Consider the following 24,986-nt stretch of genomic DNA (forward strand, 5'->3'; position numbering starts at 1 on the left):
TATTTATGATGAATTTTCTATTCAAATCTTTTGGCTGGTTTTTAATTAGCTTGATTGTTATTTTACTTTTGAGTTATACAATTTGTGTACTTTAGATACAAGTTTTTTTTATCAGATACATCTTTTGCATATATTTTCTCCTAGTCTGTGGCTTGTCCTTTTATATTTTGTGCCTTTTGAATTTTGGTGAAGTGCAGTTTTCAATTTTTTAAATGTACCTTTGGCACCTTATCAAAGAAATCTTTGTTAAGAGGTAAATATTCCCCAGATTGATCTGTGGGTTTCATTGAAATCTGGATCAGCACCCCAATAGGTTCTTTGGTAGACATTGAAAAGCTGGTCCTAAAATATTCATGCAAGTGCAAAGGGCATAGAATAACAAAAATAATTTTGAGTGAGAACAAAGTTAAAGGTCTTAGATTACCTGAAGTCAAGATTTACCATAAAGCTAGAATAATCAAAATAGTGTTATGTTTGTATACGAATAACACAGAAATGAATGGAGTACAGTAGACTCCAGAAATAGCCCATACACACATTCCGTTGATTTTAGACAGAAGTGCCAGGGTAAAAGGAAAAGCTAATCTATTCAACAAAAAAGTGCTGAGCAATTAGATATCCATAGATGAAAAAGAAAAAAAAAGAAAAAGTTAAAAAAAAAAAAACCTAAGTTCTTAGCTCATAACACAGAAATGACCTCAAAATGGGTCCTAGATCTACATGTAAAAATAAAACTATAAACTTCTTGGAAAGGACAAAACAAAACAAAACAAAACAGGGACAAAAACAATGTGTCCATAATTTAGGCCAAAGCAGAGGTTGGCAAACCATGGCCAGTAGGCAAAATGTGGCCTAATTTTTTTTTTCCCCTAAATAAAGTTTATTGAAACTGAGTCATGCTCATCTGTTTCCATATTGCCTATGACTTTCATGCCATAGGGACTAAGTTGAGTAGTTGCAACGGAGATCATTTGGACTATAACTGTTTAAAATATTTACAATCTGGATTTTCACAGGGTAAGTTTACTGGACTCTGGGCCAGAATATTGTTTGTTTGTTTGTTTATATTAACATATAATGTATTATTTGCTTCAGGGGTAGAGGTCTGTGAATCATCAGTCTTACACAATTCACAACACTCACCATAGCACAGACCCTCCCTAGTGTCCATAACCCAGCTACCCTATCCCTCCCCTCCCACCCCCCAGCAACCCTCAGTTTGTTTCCTGGGATTAGGAGTCTCTTATGGTTTGTCTCCCTCCTGGTTCCCATCTTGTTTCATTTTTTTCCCTCCCTGCCCTCCATGACCACCCACCCTGCGCCTCTCAAATTCCTCATATCAGAGAGATCATATGATAATTGTCTTTCTCTGATTGACTTACTTCGCTTAGCATAATACCCTCTAGTTCCATCCACATTGTTGAAATGGCAGGATTTGGGGGGTTTTGATGGCTGCATAGTATTCCATTGTATATGTATGTATGTATGTGTGTGTGTCTGTATGTACATACACACACACACACATACACACACACACACACATCTTCTTTATCCATTCATCTGTTGATGGACATCTAGGTTCTTTCCATAGTTTGGCTATTGTGGACATTGCTGCAGGGCCAGAATATTTTAAGTGGAAGTCCATAACACTTGGAGAAACCATCCAAGTGCTTATAATATCTACGTGGTTCTTACTCTCCTCCAATCTCCTATCTCTGTGTCCGTCTGTTTGGTCTCCCCACCCCAGCCTGTAGCCCCATGCTATCTCAGAGGTTCAAGCAAGTCTAAGACTTTATCCGTCCTAGGACACAGCTCTTGCCTTAGGGCCTTTGCCCTAGAAATTCCTCACCGGACATACTCTTTTTGCAGATATCTACCTGGCCCTTACCTACTTCAAGTCTCTGATCAAATATCACTATCTTAATTCAGCCTATATTTACCACCTTTTTACCTTTGTAACTCATGCCTTCTCAGTTCCCCATGATCTGTTTAAAACCAGTTCTGCTTTTTTCCCATTCCCCCCATAGCATATATCATCTTCTAACATTTATTTCAATTTGCTTGTTTATAATTTATGGTTCTTTTTTTTTTTAAGATTCTATTTGAGAGAGAAAGAGAGCACAGAGGGAGAGTGACAGGGAGCAGACTCCCCGGTGAGCAGAGAGCCTAACGTGGGGCTCTATCCCAAGATGCTGAGAGTATGACCTGAGCCAAAGGCAGATGCCTATCCCTCTGAGCCACCCAGGTGCCCCTCAGTTTGCTTGTTTAAAAAAGTCATTCTCCAGCTTGGCCTTCCAGAAGCTAAACTCTACAATTGCAGGAATTGTTATCTGCTTTATCACTAAGTACTTTAGCAGTACGAGAAATTTTTCATGTTAGGTATGCTTCTTACATATTTCAGCATATTTAACATTTATGAAGACATTTACCTAATCAAAACCTTGTCAGCTTTGATAGAAAAATATTATCCCTGTGTATAATTATTAGGCTTAATAATAGTTACCATCAACTACGTGTTTACTAAGAGGTTAGATGTAAAGACCCACATTATCTTATTATTCAATTCTCAGAGTAACCCAGAGTCATAAATTATCATCATATATTACAGAAATGAAAATTAGGGATTGGGATACTTGGTAATTTCCTTATTGCTATAAAACTTATTAAACTAAAGACAAAAGATTCAAACTGGATATGCAGTCACGTCCTTGACAGTGATAGGTTCTATTCAGTGTTTCGTATTCCAGCTAAACTAAATTCTAGGCCATAATCCATAGATGCTGCGTAAGAGAACAACCACCTGGATTTTAGAGTCAGATAGGAACAACATAATTCTTTCTAAAACTTGTGGTAATTAAATCTTATTTGATATTCTGCAATTTCTTTATACTGATATCTAGATTCAAATATTCATTAAAATATTCATTTCAATTCAAGTATTAATTTTAATGGGTATACTAAGTTAAATTAATACAGCAATTAATTATTAATTGGCATATTAATTAAATAGGTCCAGAAATCCCTCTTCCAGAACCCTTGAGGCCAGTTGTGGTTCAGTATACACAATGGTTTTTAAGAAATAAGACAATACAAATATGACTTATCAGTTCTGTAAGGGAGATTTGGGGCAATTTTTGATATTTGACTTAATATATGTAAAGATGTAAAAAATTCAGAATTCAGTGACTATGCATAGTAAGTGGTCAACAAATATGACCAATATTATGTTAGAAAGGCCCCTGGGTGGCTCTGTCCTTTGGGCCTTCCATTGCCAATTTCGGCTCAGGTCTTGTTCTAGAGCCCTGAGAAGAAGCCCTGTGCTCAGGCTCCCTTAGAAATTCCGCAGGGAGTCCTTCCCCTGCCCTCCCCCCACCCCCCAACCAGACCTAGTGGGGAATCTGCTTTTCTTCCTTGCCCTTTGTCCTTCCCCCTCCTGCATGTGCTCTCTCAAATACATAAATCTTTAAAAAAAAAAAAAAGTTCAGTTCTCTGTCAGAATTATAAAATAATTTAACTCTGTAATGTAGAGGTCTTTTCTTGCTTATCCTAATTTATAATTTATGGGAGTATTAAGAACACCTAAAAGAGTAATCATTTAAAGCAATTTATTTGCTTCATTTTGATTCACAAATAAACCATTCAATATGCTGCAGAACTGAGAAGTTTTTCTAATTATTTAATCCTTGTCTGTATTAACATAATCTATTATTTATTTTCAGCCAAATTACCTTGGTATTTGATGTTTCAGCTAGGTTAGTGACTTCTGGCCAGGACCAGAATAAACTCTTTAAAAGTGGTTTCAGCATTTTAATGATTCAGAACATCCTAGATGCAGCAGATACTGCCATCCTTTGATCCCGAAATGAACAAACTAAAATCAATGTAAACTATGTCAAAACCTCCTCAAAGTGATAGGGGTGATACTTGAGCGATGTTAATCAAGTGGTGAGTAGAGAGTGCTGTCTTCAGGAAGCTCTTATTTCACTCAGCCTTTAGCTGGTTTACCTGCCTTGCAGCATTGTTTTGTCATCTGCCCTGACTCTCCCTGTTCCCATTGTAATGAAAATGTCTGCATAGCCAGGGTACCTTTGAAAATGTTCCAGGGATATTTGGGCCCTCTCTTCACCACTACCAGCCCACACTTTACACATAGCTCCTGCTCACCTTTCATTTCTCTGCCTAATCATCAATTCTGTCCACAGTCTGTCACAACACCAGTCTGCATTATGGGCCTCTCTTAGTATATCGCGCAGAGCTCAGTCATACCATTTGTTAAACATTAGGCACAGAATGTTATGATTGGCTGTTTATTTGTCTGTCTTGCCTAGATTATAAGAGAGCCATTTCTACCTTTTTCCATATTGTATTTCCAAGGCTTAACAATCTTGGCACAGGGTAGTCATGATTTGCTAAGTCAATAAACCTCTCAAAGTTTCTCTTATGTGAAAAAAAGAATGCAGCTACTCTATAGAATTGTGATAATAAAATAAGATACTTAGTATGAATGGGAGTGTGTATCACAATGCTTAGCAGGTAATAGACTTTCAATAAATGTTAATTAAATACAAAATCTGCATTTTTTTCCAGTTACAGTATAACAGTTTTTTAATTTTGTCATAGAATCAGGTTAAACTATGTGTATTATATATACTAACATTTCTTTCTTTCTTTTTTTTTTTGGATGTTAAGTAAATTGTGAAGATAGTTAAAAATTTTTAGTAGGGTTGAGCATCTCTCATTTTGAAATTTCTAAATATATCAGTCTGTTTTTTGAAAATATATTTCATTCAATAAAGCCTTAGAATGCATTTTGTGAAGCACATCTCCACTGAATTTTAAGTAAACATATTTTATAGAAAATTGAAGCCATACATTTCTGATTTGTTTATAGTTAAAATACAATTAACATTCTGTTTCAAGAAGTTTCTTAATAGTTAATTATTATTATATATTTGTTCAAAATTTCCTTTTTCTTATGAGTTTATGCTAAAACCACTGAGTGAATGTTTGATAAGAACAGGATATGTGCATAGTTTCCAGGTTTTTCCCCACAAATTATTTACGAAAGACAAAAGAAAGACAGTAACTTTCCAGTAGAGAAACATAACAGACACAACCTTAACAAAGTGCTCAAAGATAACCTGGCCTTGGAACAAATCAACGTCATGTGCCTTTTGATGCACAGTGAAGGCCCCCAAATCACTATGGTTATATTTCTGCCAAAAATGCACAACCTGAGTCTAATCATAAGGAAACAACAGACAAACCCAATTTGGGAGACATTCTACAAAATAACTGGCCTATACTCTTCAAGAATGTCAAGGTCAAGAAACACAAAGAAAGGCTAAGAAACTCTTCTATATTAAAGGAAAGGAAAAGGTTATGACAATTGTCATGTAATAAATACGTGAACCTGGATTGGATCCTCAACTCAGGGGACAGGGGAGGTAGTAGCCATAAAGGATATTACTGGGGAAATGGACAGAATTTGAAATAGAGATTGCCTATCAGATAATAGTTTTATCAAAGTTAAATTTGATAATTGTGTTGTGTTCATGTAAGTAAATATTATTGTTCTGAGAAATACTCACTGAAATGTTCAGGAATTAGGGGATAGGATGTTTCTAGCTTATTTTCAAATGTAAGGAAGAATGATAGAGAAGGAGACACAGAGACAGATAAAGAGAGAGAATCATAGAGCAAAGATGATAAAAATGTAAAGGGTATATGGGAGTCCCTCATCCTATTCTTACAACTTTTCTGTGAGTTTATAATTATATCATAATAAAATATTAACCAAAAAAATGCCTCCCTCTGAAAAAAACTTCATGTGGCTTAATGTTAGATATTTAAATATGATGGTTGAATGGTCAATTATTCATTGCTTACTTTGAAAAAAGTGAGTTTTCAGTTGCTGAATAATTAAAAAACACCAACTCAGTGACCTAAAACAACAACAATTTATTATTTTATCTATAATCTTGAGGGAAGACTAAGTTCAGGAAGCTTTTCTTCTTCACAATGCATAAGATGAAGGTATTCTGGGCTGCTGACTTGCCATCTAGACTGAGGAAGACCCAAAAACTTTGGGGCCACATGATCCACGACCACGGCCACATTGTAAAGCACCAGAAGTACCCAGGAAGCCGGGTTAATGCTGGTGGTGGGATACATCACCATACGATCAACTTAGACAAATATCCCCCAGGTTACTTTGTAAAAGATGGTGTGAGACATGACCACTTAAAGAGGAACCAGAGCTTCTGCCCAACTGTCAACTTTGATAAACTGAGGACCTTAATCAGTGAGCAGACATGGGTAAATGCCACCAAAAACAAGACTGGAGCTCCTCCTACCATTGATGTGGAGCGATCCAGCTACTATAAAGTTTCGGGAAAGAGAAAACTCCCAAAACAGCCTGTCATCATGAAGGCCAAATTCTTCAGTAGAAAAGCAGAGAAGAAGATTAAGGGTGAGAGTGGCACCTTCATTCTAGTAGCTTGAAGCCTCCAGGGGGGAGGTTCATTAAATGTTAACAAGTACTTTCCAAAAAAAAAAAAAAAAGATGAAGGTATTTGTTCTGCTGTGTTCAACTAGAAGCTCAGCAGTGGCAGGAATATACCCGATGGGTGGTCATTTCTTAGGGCTTCTCTTCATTGAATCGTTTAGCCTTAGCTGCTTTATAATTAGAAACTTCTTCCAAAAAGCCTGGGCTCAGAAGTCCTAGAATGTGTCCTAATATTCTGTTAGAACAAGTCACAATACAGCTCATCTTCGAATGGAGAGGAAATAAAATCTACTCCTTTTTTTTTTTTTAAAGATTTTATTTATTAATTTGAGAGAGCGAGTGCACACGCGAGAGAAAAAGTATGAGAGGGGAAAAGGTCAGAGGGAGAAGCAGACTCCCCGTGGAGCTGGGAGCCTGATGTGGGACTCTGTCCCGGGACTCCAGGATCATGACCTGAACCGAAGGCAGTTGCTTAACCAACTGAGCCACCCAGATGCCCTAGAATCTACTCTTGACGTGAGGAGTGGTCTGTGCTTGAAGGGTTAGTTGGGAAGAATTGTTGGCAGCTATATTGGCAGGCTATCTACCACAGAGCCCAAATCAACTCATTTAGATGACTTGGAGTGTACTTATCTATGAGTATAATTTAGGAATATTGGCATATGAGATGCGTGTCAAAAGAATTTTAATTTGAACAGAAGTTAACAGAATTTATATATGAATTTGGAACCATTGATTATAATTTTGGATTAGATGCAGTCTATTATAAATTATTTTTTCATTATAAAAGTGCCAGTGTTTGATGCATAGTAGAGAAGGATATAATGACTCTAGTTCAGTTTGGTGCCAGTGCCTTGACTTGTTCTAAACTGCAGACTGGCTTATTCATTGTTGCTTTTGCCTCATAGGTGTAAATATTGACATAAGTACAAAGGCAAATAACATATTAGGGGGCTCCAGACCCACACTCTTGAGAACTACTGACCTAAAGAAATAGTCACAACTTATGCACAGGTCATACACCAGGATTTACTGTACTATTTCTGATAATAACAAGATGTTGTAAATAATTTAAATACTCTCTGATAGCAAATGGTTAAATAAAATACAATGTATTCATATTAAGGAATACTATGCAGTCATTAAAAAGAATGGGTAGACCTTTATATACAGCAAACCCTCTAGAATATAGTGCTACTAGTAAAACATGGTCATATAATATTCAAAGTAGCCCATTTTTTAAAAATCCAAATATATCTAGACACATATAGCAAGAGTTTCATGGGGGAGATAAAGTCATACCATGCATGCTATAAATATGTATTACAAACTTAGGTATACACACATACACACACTTTCAGATGCATACAAGGAGAGAAAAAATACTACACACTTAATAATAGTGACATATGAAGAAAGAAGTAGGGGGTTGTGATGTGGCTAACTCTTCACTCTATTTTTTTTTTTTTTTAAAGATTAATTCATTTACTTTAGAGAGAGAGAGAGAGAGAGCACGCTCACACAAGCAGGGGGAAGGGCAGAGAGAAAGAGAAACCCAAGAAAAGTCTGTGTCCATCACGGAGCCTAATGCAGCGCTCAATCCCGCCACAGATTATGACCTAAGCCCAAATCAAGAGTTGGACGCTTAACTGACTGAGCTACCCAAGCACTCCTGTACATTCTTTTATTATGCATGATAATCATGTATTACTTCTATTATAAAAATTATAATAAGTAGAAAGTAAATGCTTACAAACTGTTATACAACCTATGAATTCATATACAGTTTACTGGAAAGAATTTTTAAGAATGAAGTGCTCTCACTGATAGCTCTTTTCCTTTATTCAAGAGTAGAAGAATTAGAATTTTAGTGAAGCTTGTACAGATAACCCCTCATCACTCATGTATATGCCACTCAAGTTGTACTTTTGCTTATTGTTTTGGTTTGTAGTGAATAAAATATTTCTTGTATTTTTTATTTTTTAATTATATTTTTTAGATTTTTGTATTTTTAAAATTCTTAGGACATGGAAGATGCATCGTGTATCTTGTATTAGAGTTTACTAAAATATGGAGAGAGAGTAAAATATGGCATGAATTTCAGGCTGATCTTCGTATAGTGGGTAAAATTCTTCATTGCTTATTTTGACTCAGGCAAGATATTGAGAAAGGTTGCAGCACATAAAAACCTAGAGATTCAGAGAGTATAAATGAAACAACTGTTCAAAGCTATTTTGTGTTATCTGTGAGAAGGCTTCACATATATAAGAGAGAGTACATAAGATAGATTATAATTTCTTTTTGTGGGCTACTTGTAAGACTCTATTTGTAGTATTATCACTAATTTCAGGCTATTTATTAACATTGCCAAATAAGATTTCAGTAAGTTTATTATTGATTTGGCATATATTTACTGTATGCCTACTGTGCACCAGACTCTCTTACTGGTGTTTGGGATATAGCAAAAACAAAACAAAGTTACTGAACTCATGGAGTATACAGAAGTGAACCAACATTCTTGCCCTCATAGAGTTTACATTTCAGAGGAGAGAGATAGAAAATAACACAAATAAACAAGAAAATATATATTAGATGGTGATGAGTGATAAAGCAGAAAACAGTAATTAGATAAGATCTTGCTGAGACGTTTCCCCGAAAGACTTGATGAAGATTATGGGGTGGGGAATCCAATTGGGTGGATATCTGGAGTCTTCCAGATGGAAGTAAGAGACAACAGCAGGTATAAACGCTTTGAAGTGGGAACATAACTTATACCTTCCTTGTGGAATAAGGAGGTCAATGCGGACAGAGAGGAGTCTTGAGCATGGAAGAGAGAGGAGTCTTGAGCATGGAAGAGTAACACCAGAAGGGAGTAGAGGGAGGGGAATTTGAAGTGTAGAGATAAAGACATGTTGAATTTGAGATTCATAGAAGATATTTAAGTGGAGGTGATAAGTAGGTAGTATACATTTGAGGAATTATGTTACCCACAGAAGACATTTAAAGGCCTAAAACGGAGGGTGCCTGGGTGGCTCAGTTGGTAAAGCATCTACCTTCAGCTCAAGTCATGATCCCAGGGTTTTTGGGATCAAGCCCCGCATCAGACTCCCTGCTGACTCTCCCTCTCCCCCCGCCAACCCTGCTGATGCTTTTGCTCTCTCTCTCTCTCTCTCTCAAGTAAATAAACAAAATCTTAAAAAAAATAATAAAATGAAGGCCTGAAACTGGATGAGATCACCAGGGAGGGTAGACCAAGTAGAGAATGTTGGAGACCTGGTTCCTGGGGGAGGGAAGTGAGCACACACACAACTAATAAAGGACTCCCACCCATCACTTAAGACAACTCTTTAGAGGAATTTTCCCTCTCACTTTAGAAAACTGAAAATATCTTTTAAAGTTCATCATATACATATCCAAAGAATGAGCAATTCCATTTCTAATTATATTCAGAAGAAATGAGAACATTTTTTTCTCCAAAAGACATAAGAATATTCATAGCAGTATTATTTATAACAGCCTTAAACCAGAAACTTTCCAGATGCCATTAACAGTAACAGTGGTGGTAGAGGTCAGCAGAGTGGTTTTGGGAGAGGGTGAATAATGTCTGGAAGGGGGCAAGTGGAATGCAAGTGGCTTCAGGATCTATACATTTGTCTGCATCTAATACGTCAAAAAGGGATTTGCATTAAAAACAAATTTGGTGAAGGAATGGTTTTTGCTCTAAGAATACTTATTATTTCTTGTCAGTACATGTCCTAAAATTGACCTTTCCAAAATTCATTTTTTCAACATATAGTTTAGTCCCTGCCTACTTACTACATACTAGATACTATGGTAGGCACAGGGGATACAGAGACAAACAAAAAGTTTTAGTTTCTCTTTCTTCATGCAGTTTACAGTATAGTTTATTTACTTTGAGCAAAAGAATATTACTGTCACCATTTCCATGTATGCTTTCACCAGAATTCATTGGTGGAATGCTCTGTGGTCCAATTTTTTTGTTTGTTCATTCCTTTTAACTATTTCCTTGATCAGAAAGTCCCTGTATTTAGATAAAACTTTATATGTCAGAATTTCCTACTAGTCTCTAGAGGCTAGTGATGTCAAATTTACTGTTTCCAAAGTAAGATATTTAAATTTGATCATATCTAAGCTCTGTGAAAGGATTACATTTTATTGAGACTACATTTCTTCTGAGTTTTTTCCTTAATGAGTGAGTGATTTACGAAAATGCATGCTCTACATTTTCTTCCTTTAAGACTTATGTGAGACATTATCAGCTCCCCATATTTCTTTTGGAAGGACACAAAAGGGACATCATTATCTACTCCCCTATCTTTAAATGTGAGAAGCATGTGTCCAATTAAATCTAGTGCTTCCTCTTCATTGTTCTGTATGAATAATTAACCTTTCTAAGTGCTGACATCAGGAAGGTTTGAATCCCTCTTTCTTCCAAGGGAAAAATAAAATGAAGAACAGAACTGATGCTTCTTTAAAGTTTTCATTTTAATCATTTTGAAAGACGGTTAATAATAATAAAGTATGAATGTTAAAATCCAACACGTTGATTCTGAAAAGTATTACTTTATTTATTCCTTGGTGATAATGATTTTATTATTAATGTGGGCTTCTCTAAAGTAATAATGTTCTCTAATGCAATCATTTAGAACAATATGGTCACCAATCTACTTTCATTAGTCACATGGGAACATTATAAATCAATTTATATGATCTTTGCAATTGAAACTTGCTGGATGCCAGCTGTGTCAATTTCTGTTAATTATCATCCTTTTAAACCTCATTCTTTCTGTAAGTAAGATATGCACTTTAGGACTTTTTTTTTATAGTTTAAATTGTTCTGCTCATCCTCCTACAGGTCTCCTACAAGGTTTTTGCCCCTCTAAGTTGATTTATAATGTAACCTTGTAACAAGGAGAAGCATTAGTCGCCTGCTGTTTTAATAAATGGCTTGTCAGCTATTTTACAACTATGGTTATTTCTTTGACTAGAGAAATTTCTAGATAGCAGGTCTTTGAATTCCTAATTATTTTAAAGATTGGCTGGACATTCTCGATCATAACTATCTTCTGTGCAAATAAATATTTGACTGCAACAGAAAAATGGCTTTGATCTGTTTTGATTTTGATTTTACATATTTCAAGTTTGTCATGGACTTATTAGTCTATCTGGAGGGTTGAAAACGTAATGAAACTATCTCACATTTAATCTATTAAAATACTACTTATCCTCTCTGATTTATTTACTTATTTATTTATTTTGCAATGCAGAGTTTAACTGTCTTAAGAAGTCTATAAAATTGTGGAATGTGAATTCTTAGCTTTCCCAAATTTGATTTATAGTGATTTCTTATTCTTATGCCAACACACACAATGAGTCTCTTCTTAAACTGAACATATCACATAGTTTCTCCTTGCTCCTCCTCCTGCATTTTTAGCTTCTACTTCACTTCCCAGTATCAACAGCCTACCCACTCTTCCAAACTGGAAACCTAAAGACCATTCTAGAAGTTTCTTCCTCCTCCCATGCATCACCATAGGCCTGATGATTTCACCTACACATTACCTTACTCATCTCTTTCATCTTTATCCCTACAAGTGGCCTTTTCTCAGGCTTTCCATACCTCTTCCAAACAGACCTGTCTTCTCAGTCTGTTCTTCTCCCCTGCTTCACAGATGCTCACATCCACAGGTCACACGATAGTGTTAGATATAACATGTAGATCTGAACGTATTGCTCTTCTGAATAAACTCTCTGACATTTAAGGAATGTATTCACCAGTAGGTTCCTTCTAGTTGGTAAAAATTTTAGTCTATTTCTCTTTTATTTATGCTTTATACTTTGCTACATTTCTTGAAAATGTTCTCAGTTCTTAAAACAAAAGCAATTAAAATGAAACAAAACAAAACACCCTCTGTGACCTAGAACTCTCCTTTCAAAGGCTTAAGTTTCTACGTGTGAGAATTTAAAGCTCCTGGGCACAGTATGAAGATTGCTTTAGCCCAAGGCCACCTATGCACACCTCCAGTCTATTCTCTGAAAGTTCTTGCCCAGCGTTTATTCCTGCCTGTGCTATGCTGTTTCTGGCCTCTGTGCCTTTGCTCCTGCTCTTTACTCTGACTGCACTTCCACAAAGTGGCCTGTATAATCTGCTCGAGTTGTAATAACATGCCACAGATTGTGTGGCTTACACAACAGACATTTATTTTCTCACGGTCTGGAGGCCTGAAATCCAAGATTAAAGTGTCAGCAGGTTTTGTTTGATTTTGTTTTGTCTCCACCCTTCCCCCAAGTTCTCTCTTGGCTTGTAGGTAGCTGCCCTCCCTCTATGTCCTCACAAGGCCATTCCTTCGTGGGCACCCATCTTCGGTGTCTCTTCTGTGCATCCAAATTTTCTCTTTTTGTAAAGACACCAGTCTGACTGAATCAGGGCCCATCCTAACCACCTCATTTTACCTGAGCCACATCTTTATCTCATATTCTGAGGTACTAGAGGTTCAAGTTTCAACTATGGATTTTGGCTCAGACACATTCAGTTCCATTTTCCATGGCGTTTTGTGCTCACACAACATGCCATTTTATGCTCATACTTCACCTTTCATTTTCAAAGCACTTTGCAAATGTGAATGTGTATCTTTATTATTTAACCACTCTAGACACCTATAATTTCCTCCAAAGCCAAGACCATGGTTTTTGAAATCGTGTCTCTAAGTCATTAGTAATAATAAAGCAATAATAACAATAAAACAGTAATTTGTCTCTTTCTTACCTTTTACTGTGTTATCTTAACATGACTCATTTATCATATGTCAACACCATTAAATTAGAACAGACTTTCAGAACTAAAAAGGTCTTAGAATTATATTCTAGAAATAGAACTCTTTGAATTTGCATCTTGCTATCTTGTCATTCACATGTCACTGGTTACAGCACTCAGAGTATTTTGTGGGTCTCAGACCCTACTTATAACAGATGTACCTAGTGGCCTCAAATATTACCCAGACTAGAGGTCCTCAAAGAGGCAGTGTATTTTCCTAACACTGCAAAACACCTACTGATGAACCGGAATTACATCTACAGACCAGGCAGTAGGACCATCTTGAAGGTCTCCACTAATGCAAATTAGGACAAGGGTATCATTAATTGAGTCCCACCCCCCACTTATTATCTCAGGAAGAAACTAAAAATCAAGAACTTGGTAAAAATTCATAAAATTATGAATACTCTTTGTATGTTACTTTCACTTTATCCAAAAATATCTGGCAATAAAGGAGCACTAATATTTATGATGAAAACTTTGGGGAAAACCTAGACCTAGAAGGATGCCGTCAATTCTAACTGAGGACACTGTTGTGGCTTTGCCAGAGGCACCAAGGGAAAGCCGTGCTACTGAGAAAGGTCTCTGAATTGCCTTGTTCCTTTAATAACAGAAAATGTCTGTCGAGGCTGGCTGGTTTACAGGAGAGAGGGTGAACTGAGCCTGGTAAATATCAGATCTACCCACTTTAAGCTGCCCTTGGAAAACCTTCAAATGTGTAAGTCACAGGGGTTCAAGTTTTAGAAAACAAATGAAATTACAAGATGCTGACCTTAAATATTTTAATCTTTAACACTTAAAAAATACATATGTTCCTTAAGAAAACATAAACATAATTTATATCAGCCACCTATAATGTGCTATAAGATTATAAGACCCTGAAGGGGCAGGACCATGGTTTTGACACAGTACACCCACTAGAGGTCAGATTTATAATACACAGAATAACAATATCTAACATTCATTTCTTAGGCACTTCAGCTCAGGACTTTTCTGCCTGTTGTCTCATTTAATGTTCACAGCATCTCTGGTAGGTATTATTCCTATTTTACAGATAACTGGAAGTTCAGAGAGGTTATGTGATTTACCCAAAGTCACACAGTCTCTTTGTGATGAAACTGAATTTCCCCTGTTTGCCTGATTCTGATGTCTGTGTTCATAACCCTGGTTGATGTGCTTAGTTATTACTTTTGATGCAAGTATCTGTAGTTAATAAGACAACAGGAGTTTGCAGAAGTGATTATTAGAATAACAGCTTTATTGAGATGTAATTCACATACCATAAAATTCATCCTTTCAAAGTACACAGGTGTTTTTTAGTGCATTCACAGTTCTACAGTAATCAGGTAAAAACATTTTTTATCACACCAGAAATAAGCAGTTAGTGGTCACTGCTTATTCTCTCCATGTTCTAGACCATGGCAATCACTAATCTTTAAGTTTCTGTGGGTCTGTCTATTCTGGACGTTTCAAGTAAATGGAATAATACAATATGAGGATTTTTGTGACTGCCTTCTTTTCAAAGGTCACCATATTATAACACGTTCCTTTTTATGGCTGACATAACATTCCATTGTGTGGATATGCCAAATTTTGTTTATCCACTTACCAGTTGGAGGGCATTTGGCTTATTTCCATTTTTTGGCTATTATGAATCATGCCATTATGAGCATTCATATACAAATTTCTGTGTGAAGAGTTTTACATCTCTCTAGGAATGAACTTGTTGGGTCATGTAATACTCATGTTTGACATTTTGAGGAACTACTGTAGTGTTTTCCAAAGGGACGGCACCATTACACATTTCCACCCACAGTGAATGAAGGTTCAGATTTCTCCACTTTCTGGCTAGCATTTCTGTTTTTTGTTTTTGTTTTTTATAGCTATTCTATTGAGTGTGAAGTGGTATGATGGTGGTTTTGATTTGCATTTCCCCAGCGCCTGAGGTTGAGCATCTTTACGTGAGCTTATTGGCCATTTACAGATCTTCTCTGAGGAAATGTCTATTCAAGCCCTATGCTCATTTTTTTTTAATTGTATTATTTGTCTTTTGATTGTTGTGTGCCAGTGATGTTTAGTGCATCTGTTGCTTTTCTATTTTTACTACTGCTTAGAAATACTTTGTTATGTCAAGTCAAGCATTTATTCAAACATCCATTAATCATTTATTGTGTACTATGCCTGTGCTGGAAATACAAGGTCCAATAAGACATGTCTTATCTCCTGTGGATTATTGCAACAGCTGCCTGTTTTCCTATTCCCCAATCAATCTTTTACCCTGCATCCCAAATGGTTTTTCTAAAAAGTAGATTTGATCATGTCACTTATTTCCTTCAATGCTTTGACTGTAAGACAAAATTCTAACTTTTAAAGATGGATTTATAAAGCCTTCAAAATTTGTTCGACAATTTCTGCAAGATCTTCTTTGTGTACATCCTATATTCCCATATGGGATAACTTTAGAGGTCTCCTTAAATACTCCCATCTAGACATACTGAGTTTAGTAAGCAAGGAGAATTAAGTGGGTCCTCAGTCAGAAATCTAAACCAGGTCTCAGGTCAAAATTAACCACTGGAGCTATTCTTAACTTTGGATCCCAAACAGGTGGGTATCTCTAAAGCTTGTGACCTGAGAAATCAAGCTGTGTGGTATGTTCTTCTTGCCTCTAATGGGACTTTTAAATATCCAGTCTCATTTTCACTGAAAATGAAGAGAGCTGTGCACTCATGCCTGGCTCAGTGTTATGGAGTATGGCCCTATCAGGAAGGTGGTAGCTGCAGTTAGTTATTGCAACCCAGGATGACATAAACTGTTGGTCAAGAGCAACTTTCTCCCAAGGGGAGACTCTCCTCCCATCAACTTTAGAGAAACTCAGTTTTGGTTTTATTGAAGGCAGCTGTGGTTTCCTTAGATATCCTGCCAAACAGATCAGTCTCTGTTGGTCTAAGAACTCACTACCTACTTTGCTGTTACGATTTACTGAAATTAAATCTAATATATAAATTAGAAAATATAGTAAGTAGTTCCTTTTGAATTTAGGCATACGCTAATTATATGGATATGCACAGGTATACATGTAACAATCATTACAGAGTGGAGACTATAAAATTCAAGTAACAATTCTAAGTGTTTATATCTGATACTGCACAATGCAAAAAACGAACTCAAGTGACTTCAAATAATCGTTTTTCAGCTTTATTGACATATAATTGACAACATTTAAGATTTAAAGTGTATGTTGTGATTTGATATAGGTATACATTGTTAAAGGACTCCCCCCACCTAGTTGGTTAATACATCCATCACCTCACAATGTTCTCACTATATGTATACATGTATATACTAATAAATTTAAGTTCTACTCTCAGCAAATTTGAACTATGTAATATCGTTTTATCAGCTATAGTCACCATGTAAACAACCATTTTATTTTGTTCTTCATTTTGTAGGTCAGAAGTTAGAAAGGGACCATCCGGGTAATTAGCCTACAGTTCATTTGTTGTCACTTGTGGGGACAGGCTGGCTGATCCTACAAGATGGCTCCTTACTGCTTCTTGGCCTTGTTCTCTCCAGGTCTCTTACAGGCTTCAACAGGTGGCTCAGATTTTGCCTACAATGGTAGTCTTAGGGTAGTTGTATTTCTTAAATGGCAGTAAGTTGTAAGAGAGCAGGCAGTAGCTACCAGGCCTCTTAAAAGCCAGGCCTGACATCGGCATAGCTATTATAGCATCATTTATACCTAACTATTGATCAAGACATTCACAGTCCAGCAGAAACTCAGAGGGGAAATAGACTCCCAACTCTCAATGGCAGCAATAGGAAAGAATTTGCAGCCATCTATAATCTGCCCTAAGTAGATGATCTGCTGGGCATATATACCTGATAAACACAGCCACCTCCACACCCACACACACGGGAAGTATCAGTACCATGTGGGATCCTCAGTAGTTTGCAAAAGTATTGGTTGTCTTAGATAAAGGTAAAGTGGTATTACACATACTGTGTGTAACTTTAACAACATTTTTATATTTAATGGTCACGAAAATCAAAATTCTTTAAAGTTTTATTCCTTCTTTGATTTGTACATGTGTATTTTATGACCAGCATTTTGAGCTGCATGAAGTGTGAACTATGCTTTTATGACACATACCCAAGATCTTAGGAGCATTAAAATGGTTTATTAATGCCCAGGGTATCATTCTAACTTACCTAATACCTTTGATTTACTAAAGTCACAAAAGTTATGTTGGCTTCTTTAATGGATATAACTTTAGCCACATGGTAAAGCATAGCTTCATACAGGTGTTTTCACATGTCTAGTCCACTGAAATCTAAGAAATTCAACCCTGGGGTCACAGAGAGAAGAAGCGAAAGACATAATAAAACCCACATGTTAACCATTAATGTTCATTTACCAAATCCTACTTAAACTCTTGTACTCTCAAAGCTAATTTCATCCAATTGCCTTTTAATTACAGTCTCTTGCTCAGAGTTGCAAATATAATGGCTTTTTAATATATCTTGCACTGTTCTGTGTCCAATGTAGGATGTAATCATGCAATTTATTCAGAGCTAGTGCATTAGGTAATTAAAACATAAGCACACACGGATTTCTGCACATGCATATTCCACAGAAAAGAATTTGACAAACTGCTTTTGTATAAAATTCTTTCTTAGATAGAGTAGGATAGAAATCTTGTGTCTACTAATGTTATGTTGTAGCCAAGGTGAAATAAAGGATCAAATATGACTGTTTTGGAAATCTGTGTACATATTGGAGAATGAGATAAAAGAAACTAATTTAAAGTAGGAGTGTGCCTCAACACATTTTTAATTAATCACAATCTTGGTGGATATAATTCTCAATGCAGGTTAGTGCCCCATTATCTAAGATATTTGGACATGAACAGATCCCTCAGTCTCCTGCCCCTTTTGAAGAACGAGAAGGGGAAAAAAGTGAGACTTAAGATAATTATCACTAAAAATGATCAAAGAATCTAAGTTTTTAAAAGTATTTTAAGAGTGGTGATTACTTTTGGAGTAAGAGTTGATACATGCATGGGTAACTGATATATATTTACATTTCTTTCAATGAGCAAATACTACTTTGGTGAAGTTGTTCACCTTATTTCACAGTAACCAGGAGATTTTATGTGAGAGAAGTAATTAGCTCTTTTTAAATTATACAATTTTGAGAACTGCATAATTAGTTTTTAAAAAAGCATATTATGCTCTATTTTTACACTTATTCATCCCATAATTAAGTGCCAACTAATTATGTGTTAGAGACACCAAGAAAGTGATAGGCTCTGCCTTAAGATTTTCATTTTTCTATGGAAAGCTATTTCTCTGGTGTTACCTTCTGACTAGTATGTTTGGCCATAAAAAAGAAAAAAAAAAAAAGGATATAGGGCATGAATCCAAATACCAGCATGAAAAATATTTGTTCATTTATCAGGATTTGGGGTTTGTAACATGCTGGTACCTGGAGACATGGAAAAATCTAGATGGACTGATTAACTTTTTCAGTTTTCTCTGGATGTGTTCATTCTTCCTCAGAATGCAAATGTAGAAGTGCGTATATTCCCTTTCCAAAACATTAAGATTTTAGACAGCGCATCTGCATTAGCTAATTTCCTTTTCTGTTCCTTTTTCAATTTTTCATCCACATGCCTTCTTCCTCTTACATTCTTAGCAGTTTTAGGGGTCTTCTTTGGGAAAAACAGCTCTAATGCTAGCCAAGGAACATCTTATTCCCAAATCAGAATTAAACTGAGCCTTAGAATCCAGATACACCCTTTCCCAAATTGGTATTTCTTGTACATTTAAGCTTTAGGACTGTAAATACTGAGCTTTGGGCGTCTCAGCTCCAGAAAGAGTAATCTACAGAAGCAGACCAGCCTCTACAAAGGCCTAGTCGATCGATCCCTCTTGATGCCCTGAGTCCCAGGTCTTAAGAGCCTGCTGCCTAAACCCCGCCATTGACTTGATCTAGTTTTGACTGCTCCCTATTTAATCCTCCCTTTTTGCTTAGCCTATAGAGATGCTATGTCCTAATTTAACTCTTGAGGTAAAAATCCAGGACCAAACACACTAATGTCAAAGCAAAACCAGACAAACATATGCTCCATCATCCTTATCAAATAGCAAATTCCCATCCTAAATTCTATACTCAGGTGTTTGATTTAGAGGAAATTACAAATTTACGAATGGACTATAAATCCAATGTTCCTATTCACTTAGAAACTCAAGACCTACATTCCTATAGAAAATGATGGTATAAATGTCATACCAAATGTATTATAAATAAAAAACTGTTTCTATAATATTCCTTAGTAATGGTTTGCTCAATGAGGTAAAAATGTAAGCCTTTCATTTTTAACCGCTTTGAAGTCATGTGGTTGTACATTTTGGTATTCCTCAAATCAAAATTGATCTTTAAGTTGATCTGTTTATATACTGTTTTGTGCCCCCCCCCCCCGCCCAAAAGCTGTTAAATTTATGGTACAATCATTACCTCCAATGGAGTCTTAAATCTTAACATAAAATATGGTATGCTAACTACTGACTATTTATAACATTAATGTAGGGAGGGGGGTATGCTTTCCAAGTTTGATATGTTTTGCCCATCAGAAGATTATTTTAATCAGGGATTCAGTTAATCCCTATTTTGAAGCTAGAGTTTTTTGTTTGTTTGTTTTGGGAGCTTCTGGACCAAACAATTCCTCTACCTTATCCAGAATATTTAATTACCTTCTCTGAATTTTCTTCCACAGAATGTAAATACCCCAGATTCTGTCTCAAAGTATCTATTTTATTAATTTTAATTCTGTTAAAAACAACAAAGTTCCTCCTTCTCTGTGGCTTTCCTGACTGGTTCTATTTCCTTCCCTTTACATTCAGGGTTCCTTTAAGGATATCTGCATACAGAGGTATCATGATTTATGTAACCTGTTGTCTTTTAATGGACATTTAAGATATGAAGTTAATACTATTAAAATATGCTTAATGTCCTTGAGTAAGTATCTCTGTACATTCATGAAAATACTTCCATGGAATATAATTCCAGAAATGAAATTATTTGGTTTAAGGAAATGCACATTACAGGTTGAACCGTATACCCCCCAAAATTTGTGTCAGAATCCTAGCCCCAGCACCCCAGAATCCGGCCTTATTTAGAGATGGGGTCTTTATGGAGGTGATCAAGTTAAAATGAGGTTATTAGGATGGGTTCTAATTCAGTATGACTGGTGTCTTTGTAAGAGGGAATCTGGTCATTGACATGCACAGAGGGAAGAGATGGGGTCCTAAGGGAAAACCACCATGTATACATGAAGATGACGATCTATAAACCAAGGAGCAAAGCCAGGTATAGATCCTTCCTTCACTACACTGAAAAGGAACTAACCCCTGCCAACACCTTGACTCTGGACTTCTCCCCACCCTTCACCAATACTTAAATATTAATCTTTGCAATGTTTTGTTAGTTTCAAAGACAAACAAATGGTACCACTTTTCAACACACACCTCTTTGATATTTTAAATCTTGATTTCGCGTATCTCTGGGATTTTATTTCCTTTTAAAATATCTAAAATGGATTCCAATGAATTGACACTATGTAGTAACCATTCAAATCTAGCTTTCTGATTTCACTAGACTTCTACAATGATAGAAAAAAGATTAAAAATATATTGAACTTTTAAACAAGTTTAACTACTCATTCACTTACTGACAACCTACTGCCAGCATTCTCTAAGATTATCACACTCTGCATGGCGTTTATTCCTAAAAGGCAAAAGCTAAACAACTGGGAACTACACACTTTAAAAACAAAGTAAATTTCATATTTATAGCATGTGAAAATAAGTCCCATATCCAGTAATCCAATTCATAATGTATTAAGGATTATGCTTTTTCAGTAAATTATTACTGACCTTCTTGTTGAAAACACGTAATTCTATAGTGTCCTAAAATGGTGTCATAAACTACTGGAGCACTATAGTACATTAAAACAAAAATATGCCATGTAGGGTTTCAACTGCTTTAAAAACTTTCCTGGAGACAACAGTAGGTACATTTGTCCCCAAATCACTCTTTTGTTAATATGCTTATCCTGTTAGAGGACTCTTTTCCATCTTCTCTTTCACTGATTTTTGTTGGTCTTTCCATGAGTTAAGATGTGAACTTTCATGTTATTTGACTGAATAAACCTCTTGTGACAACTTTCAAAGGGACACACAAAACGTTTCTCCCCAGTGTGGATGCGGACATGCGTACGCAAATTGTAGTCCAGGGAAAAGCGTTTTCCACACCCCTCAAAAGTGCACTGAAATGGCTTCTCTCCAGTATGAACAAGAAAATGTCTTTTTAGTTTCGAACTCTCATTGAATGCTTTCCCACATTCTGCACATACATGATCTCGAGGACCATGGACAAGGAGATGCTTTCTCAGGGAAGCTCTGTTCTTTACCTTTTTTGGGCATCCACTGTAAGGACAAACAATTTTTTCTGGAGCCTCATATTCCTTATCTTTTGCTGGCTTCTTTCTAGCAAATTCTGCAGACTTTTTAGGATCTGGTAGGTCAATGCTGGGTGCTCCTCCAGGAGGAAGCTTCTTGCCCATTACATACTCAGAATACTTAAGCTGTGAATTCTCTCTAACAATCTGTTGAGGAAGTTCTCGTTTTGCCCCTTTCTGTGCACATTTCAAGGATTTTTTCAGAAGCGAGCTTGCTGTAAGAACCTGTTGAGAAAGCTCTTGCTCTGATCCTTTTTCCAGGTAGTTAAGGGACTTAAGTGAGTCTTCTTCCAGAATGGGTTCAGAAAACTCACCTCTTATTATGCATTCTATGTAACAGTCAGAGAAAGAGTCTTCTCCAACAACCAGATTGCTTGTCTCAAAGACCACACCTTCATCTTCTAAGGCCCATGTTGTGTTGAGAAGTTTCTTCTGGACTGCCCATGGCTTAGATGGTCTTCGCTTATCCCTCTTGAAGGCTCTTCTAGCCAGGCCTTTCTGGCCACAAGTCTTTGCCCTTTTCTTTAGTTGCTGGTCCATAGTGTCCTGTCTGCTGCTTCCTTGAATATTTGCACCAGGATATATCAATCACTTTCAAGTGACAGTGATCTCAGTAAGTTGTCTTCAGCAAACCTCCTTTTTTGAGACAGTAACCTTTAGATAAAATATATTCCAATTTTAGAACCATTGTCAGAAAACGACCTCAAAAAATGGCCTCTAATTCACGTTTCAGTTAACGAAATGGTTCCATTTGTTTCTTCTCTGACAAACCCAAGAAAGTAAGAGAATGAACTGTAACACAGGCTGTATATCTTAAGATACAAGATAACTATATCTTAGTGGGTATCCCCACAAATTATCTGAGCTCTCCAACTAACCACCTACTGTTACTGGGCACTATGTGTTAGCCCTATTCTAGGCTACTCGTTGGCTGAGATTTATCAGTAAGTGGACATACAAAAAAAAATCTATGCCTCCTGGTGTGTACATTCTTGTGAATGCTACACGTTAAAAGGTAAAGTGCTACACTGGGTGTCATTTGAATTCTATTCCAGAAATCAATACTACACTATGTTAACTAACAAAATTAAATGCTTCTCCCTCTCCCACACCCCCTGCTTGTGTTCCCTCTCGCTCTGTCTCTGCTAAATAAATAAAATCTTTGGGGGAAAAAAACCCCTGAAAACAAAACAAAGAAGGTAAAGTGTACAGAATAAGCAAAGGGGCTGGTAGAAAGGAGTCCACAATTTTAAATAGGGAGCTCAGGCAGGCCTTGACTGAGGTACCAGCAGCTAAAACTTGAAGTGAGGGTTGCTTATTGTGTAACCCTGTTGTGAAATTCAAATTAAATAATTCTTACAAAGTACTTAGCACAGAGCTAATGCTGAATGGTTACATGAGCTAGTGTTATTTCACCTTTGTATTCATTCTTTAAGTATATGTTGGGTCCTGGGATACACCAGATACTACTCTAGACCAAGGGTAGCGTTTTTTGTTTGTTTGTTTGTTTGTTTTTAATTTAACAGTCAGCTTTAAGCTCTGTGGGCCCCATGGTCTATGCCGTAACTGTTCAACTCTGCTTTTGTTGCACGGAAGCTGCCATAGATGCTTCAAAGGGGGGCGTGGCCGTGTTCCAAATAAAGTAAGGAGAGGCTGGATCTGCCCATGTGTAGTTTCTACTTCTGCAGATGGCCGCGATTCAGAGGAAAAAAACAAATGAAATCCATGCATTTCTATGCACAGGGGAATTTGGCCTTGAATACTTTCTTTTTTCTTAAATATCTAAAAAGCAGCATTATAAAAGTTATACCATGAATATGTTATAGTCTGGGAATCTTTTGCTTAATGTTACAATTGTGTGCCTTATAGAAGTTCTTGTAACTGTCGCGATGTCCTGCTGTAGGAACAAAAATAAATCCTGTTTAAAAAGGAGTAAATGTGAAAGTAGTGGAGAGAAAATTAACATCTTGAAAATATTTTTAAATAGCTATGTTTAAAAATATCACCTCAAAAGAATCATGCTATTTACGTTTGGCAAAAACACACAGCATCAAAACATGTTTTTCAATTGCTATGGGGAGAGTTTGAAATGCCTTTTTAAACATTTATATAAAAAATATATAATAAATAATGTTTTATGTAAATTAGTTTTAAAATAAATCATAAATAAGATAAATTATGTATTTATATACAATACATAAATATTTTGTATATATAAATTGCTAAGGGAAGAGTTTTGGATTTCTTCTTAAGCATTTGTATATATAATATATAAATGTTTTTATATAATATATACAAACATTTAAGAAAAAACTTAAAATACTCTTTCTTTACCAATTGAAAAAGCATGCTTTGTTTTATTCCATGTATTTTTCTCCCCCCAAAGTAAATGGTAGGATCCTTTCTAGGTGTTTTTAAATGTGGCTACTTCAGTATATTTTCAAGCTGTATGGGGTATCTGGGTGGCTCAGTCAGTTGAGCCTCCACCTCTTGATTTTGGCTCAGGTCATCATCTCAGGGTCATGAGATCAAGCCCTAGTGGGGCTCTGTGCTCAAGGTGGAGTCTGCTTAAGATTCTCTCTGCTTTTCCCCCAACTCACACTCTTAAAAAAACAAAAACAAAAAAAAACAAAACAAAAAATACAATATATATTTTCAAGCTGTGTATGTATAATGTTAAATGGTACAAGTATTATTTTCTTTTCATATTTTTCTTTCTTTTCATATTTTTTAAAAAAGATTTTATTTATTTGACATAGAGATAGGACGAGAGGGAACACAAGCAAGGGTAGTGGGAGAGGGAGAAGCAGGCTTCCCGCTGAACAGGAAATCCCAATGTAGGGTTCCATTTCAGGAGCCTGGGATCCTGACCTGAGCCGAAGGCAGACACTTAACTACTGAGCCACCCAGGCACCCCTATTATTTAAAAAAAAAAAAAAAAAAAAAAAGGTAAAATAAACCAGGAGACTATATTCAGGAAATTTTGCCTAACAAAATCTTGTTCTCCTAGCTAGAAATAATTCTTGACTCTTTAAAGGTATTAATGAATGTAAGATCTTTGGAGCAGAATCACTAGCAATCACTCTAAAATTTGAGTAGGACAATATAACCCCTCCCACCCCAT

General features: G+C 36.2%; 2 protein-coding genes across 2 annotated transcripts; one reads left to right on the plus strand and one right to left on the minus strand.

The window, feature by feature from the left end:
- Positions 1-6,021: 6,021 nt before the first annotated feature.
- LOC308338231 (large ribosomal subunit protein uL15-like) lies at positions 6,022-6,504 on the plus strand (the record flags this gene model as incomplete). Its single annotated transcript, XM_080796284.1, has 1 exon — positions 6,022-6,504. The coding sequence occupies one exon, from the start codon at positions 6,022-6,024 to the stop codon at positions 6,502-6,504; it is 483 nt and encodes a 160-aa protein (XP_080652410.1).
- A 14,983-nt stretch (positions 6,505-21,487) lies between these two features.
- Positions 21,488-22,402, minus strand: ZFP42 (ZFP42 zinc finger protein; the record flags this gene model as incomplete). Its single annotated transcript, XM_080797685.1, has 1 exon — positions 21,488-22,402. One exon carries the CDS (start codon positions 22,400-22,402, stop codon positions 21,488-21,490), a length of 915 nt encoding a protein of 304 aa, XP_080653811.1.
- Positions 22,403-24,986: the final 2,584 nt, after the last annotated feature.

Source organism: Martes martes (genome assembly GCF_963455335.1).
Source record: "Martes martes genome assembly, chromosome: 2".
Lineage (NCBI taxonomy): Eukaryota > Metazoa > Chordata > Mammalia > Carnivora > Mustelidae > Martes > Martes martes.